The 3,743-nt window shown below is 44.6% G+C and overlaps 2 protein-coding genes across 2 annotated transcripts; both read left to right on the top strand.

Moving 5' to 3' along the window:
* Positions 1–6: 6 nt before the first annotated feature.
* Positions 7–2,629, top strand: LOC118427683 (D-beta-hydroxybutyrate dehydrogenase, mitochondrial-like). The gene is made up of 5 exons (XM_035837578.1): positions 7–113; positions 324–429; positions 1,104–1,209; positions 1,486–1,617; positions 1,878–2,629. The coding sequence occupies exons 1-5, from the start codon at positions 23–25 to the stop codon at positions 2,055–2,057; spliced, it is 615 nt and encodes a 204-aa protein (XP_035693471.1). The 5' UTR covers positions 7–22; the 3' UTR covers positions 2,058–2,629.
* Positions 2,630–2,862: 233 nt separating this feature from the next.
* On the top strand, positions 2,863–3,717 carry LOC118427763 (D-beta-hydroxybutyrate dehydrogenase, mitochondrial-like). The gene is made up of 3 exons (XM_035837689.1): positions 2,863–3,106; positions 3,239–3,463; positions 3,573–3,717. The coding sequence occupies exons 1-3, from the start codon at positions 2,899–2,901 to the stop codon at positions 3,707–3,709; spliced, it is 570 nt and encodes a 189-aa protein (XP_035693582.1). The 5' UTR covers positions 2,863–2,898; the 3' UTR covers positions 3,710–3,717.
* The last annotated feature ends 26 nt before the right edge of the window (positions 3,718–3,743 follow it).

The following is a 3,743-nucleotide window of genomic DNA, read 5'->3' as shown; positions in this document are numbered from 1 at the left end:
GGGAGAGATAGAGTGGGTCAGCATGGCCGCCTACCGACGTGTGATGGAAGTGAATGCCTTCGGTCCCGTGCGGGTCACCAAGGCGTTCTTGCCTCTGATTCGTCGGGTGAAAGGTGAGGTATTATTGGTCCAGGCCCTTTCTGTGACAAGACTATGTCGTCATAATTCTTGATGAGCACATCTTCAAGTTTAAAATGGACTACTTGGTTACTATCTAGTACACTCATATTGACTCAGAATGGTGTAGTGACTGGCTTTCGTAAGGTAGTGACTTTTATAAGGCGCTGTACACGGGCTAATATGTTGTTCTCTGCGTTACCTAGGACGAGTTGTGAACATCACCAGTGAGGCGGGTCTACATTCACCCCCAAGTATATCCGCTTATCACATGACCAAGAGAGCCGTGGAATTTTTCTCCGACGCACTCAGGTATATGTATCATACTTACATGTTTACGCCGTCTAAGCACATCAATAAAGACTTTTTTTTTGTGGAGTCATCCATATTCAAAGCAGCTTAAGCTTCTTCTTCCGTGCATAAGTAAAACCCAATACCTCTTCAGGGAATGCATTTTCAGGCCGATTGCTAGAATGTTCCAAATGGCTCCGATCCTGAGGCGTCGCCAAAAATACCGTATTTAAAAAAAAAGGAGCAGTCTAGGACTCAAACTCACTACAATAATGTATACTGCTTAGCTGCAATTAAAGATATCTTATGCTGTAGTCTGTTGTGTCTGCCTGTCTCTCTGACTGTCTGTCTGTTAACACGATAACTTGAGGATGACTGGATAGATTATCTTATTATTTAGTATGTTGGTCCTGATTACGTAGATCGAAATGTTTTCCAAGCGCTCGACGTTTGGGGCACGGCGGGTATCCAAGTCGGACCTCTAGGTTCCGAGTCGAAAACTCTACCAGTTGCGCCACACACGACGCCACTGGTATCTCGTTTCATTTTTCATCACCTACAATTCACATCTCACCTCACTACGTATACCTCACCGGCCGTAGGGGCAGCTTTCCAATCAGCAGAAATCTTCCGCCTTCGTGGAATGTAATAAATCTTCCACCTTCATTTATTAACATCTTTCATCACTCAATCAGACACGAGATGCACAAGTGGGGAGTCAAAGTCGTCATAGTGCAGCCTGGCAGCTTTGCACGGGCTACAGATATCGCCTTGCCTGCCGTCTACAATAGGTTCGTTGAGGTAAGACGCCTGCATCAGGTTTTGTCAGTAGTATATTGACGAAGACGATCTTGTTGCTCAATTGGTGTTTTCCATTTTCTTAAGTATACTCCTCAGACTGACATGGCATAGTAGTTTTTCATGTAAGACTTGAATCCCACATGGCAAGCCAAGCAAAGCACAATTTAGATGCGTTAAGATATATAACAATACGCGAAGGCCTTCCGTTAATCTAGTTGTTTCTAAGTTGTGTCTTTTTGCCTGCCTGACGGCGATATATCACTGACTACACCACAGAATCTGCGGAACAACGTGGAAGAAGCTGTGAAGGAGGATTATGGCATGGAGTACTTCGACTTCAAGATGGAACAGATGAGATCCTGGCTTACTGTTGACATTCAGGGAAAGGATCCCAACCCTGTCATAGATGTGAGTGAAGTTGCTTTAGTTGGATCGGAGTCTATTTTGCACAAAGTGATAGGGTACTAACAAACAGTGTCGGGTACAGTCCCAAACAACAACTCAGGGGACCGATGATATTTTGTCTATGTGGAGAGATGTTCCCTAAAGACAGCATAGTGCTTTTGTCAATAAGAAAATCATTAAAGACCTTCTGGTCCTTATGTAGAGATACTGACACGTACAGGTTTGATCTTATTGGCTAAAAGCTTCTGTTATTCATCTTGCAGGCCATGGCGGACGCCGTCACCCTGACCACCCCCGCACATCGCTACTTGGTTGGGTCGAGTTTTGAGGACTACGTCAACAAAATTTGGCTGGGCTACTTCCCCACGCAGTGGACTGACTACACGGAGAGGCCCGAGAAGGAAAGCGACCCTAAACCGGCCATGCTACAGAAAAATATCTAGTACAGACAACGCAGTATATTAGCTTCTTGAATTCCTTTGGATATGTCGTTTTGACTGAATTGTACATTGGTATTTTCTGCTATTTTCCGGGACTGCAAAGTTGTCAATACTTGACAGAAGTTATCAATCATTGCATGTAATTATGGTCCAAAGGTGTGACGAGCAAGCTTGGCTGAAAAAAATTGTCCAAACGATAACGTAGTTTGACTTAATTAAGCAATCATCTCACAGCCCTTCCACTGGCAAGTCCCCTTGAGGGGGAAAATGACCAATAAGTCACCCGAATAGCGAAAGATTGTGTAACACAGGCGATAAAGTATAAATTTAGAAACATGTGATTACCTTACATTGTACTTAAAATTTCACGCCCAGCGCTTCTTGTTTGAAGGTTTAAAGAAAATCTGTCAAAATTTAAGATCTGAAATGAAGTTTATAATACTTTCAGCTGGCAAATCCTGAACACTTGAAATAAAGGCAACGACAATCGCTTTTTGGTCGGGTCCAGTTTCAAGGACTACATCGAAAAGATCTTTTATACTTGATAATGGATGAAATAAAGGCTTCTACTATGACAATCGCCTCACTCCTGATGAAAGAGCATGTCGATAGTTAGTCGCTGACATGCCCTATACATAGATTTTGGCGTTTCTTCAATTTTGGTCGTTGTCTGCGACATGCGATTGAATATCAACGGATTATTGGCACTCAGTGCCAGTTTTTATTGTTCTATTTTATCATTCAGTGCGATCGCGACGTCCCGTGGTGCATTTCAAAATATTTACATTCTTGTGGTCAGGTCAAAGTTCAAAATTCACTGGTAGCACGAGAAAGAGCTGTAACAATGTTGAAGCCACTACACCTGTTCTACTGTGCGAGCCTGATCGGTTTGACCACCATTTCAGGCTTGTTGTCGTTGTTGTACCACTGTGCACCTGTCCTGTACTACCTGTGCACGGGGATACTACTGGGTTCAGTGGGATACTGTGCGGTTCAGTACTTGATGCCGAAAGGCTGGGTGAGAGGGGAAGGCAAAGCTGTCTTCATTACAGGTAGGACTTTGACTCCACCATGAGCATGTTTCTTTTGATCTCATCAAACGACCTGTCTGGAAAGTGTTGCTTATAATTATAAGGCTTAGCCAGATGATTGATCTGCTTGAATATTTGTCTTCATAACAACAGGCTGTGACAGTGGCTTTGGCTTTCGACTGGCCAAACGTCTGGACTCGCTGGGCTTCACGGTGTTTGCCGGCTGTCTGCTGGCAGACAGTGGTGGGGAGGGGTCGATGAAACTCCGGGCGGAGTGCTCGAGCAGGCTGAGTACTGTTCAGATTGACGTCACTGATGATGGACAGGTGCAGGCCGCTGTACTACAGGTCAAAGATCGACTGCCAGCGGGGTCAAAGGGTGAGGTTTTCGTTTGGCAGCAAATGAGCTCTTCGACTTTCAGCTTGTCTACTTCATGATAAATTGTTCATGTTATACATTACACTGATTTTATTATATTTGCCAACAGGTCTTTACGCATTGGTGAACAACGCTGGAGTCTGGCAACCGGGAGAGATAGAGTGGGCCAGCATTGTCGCCTACCGACGCGTGATGGAAGTGACACCTTCGGCACCGTGCGGGTCACCAAGGCGTTCTTGCCTCTGATTCGTCGTGAAAAGGGTATGTGATTTGCTGTTAT

This window comes from Branchiostoma floridae, chromosome 12, assembly GCF_000003815.2.
Source record: "Branchiostoma floridae strain S238N-H82 chromosome 12, Bfl_VNyyK, whole genome shotgun sequence".
Taxonomy (NCBI): domain Eukaryota; kingdom Metazoa; phylum Chordata; class Leptocardii; order Amphioxiformes; family Branchiostomatidae; genus Branchiostoma; species Branchiostoma floridae.
Note: the sequence above shows the minus strand (reverse complement) of the source record. Positions and strands in the feature narration are given on the sequence as shown.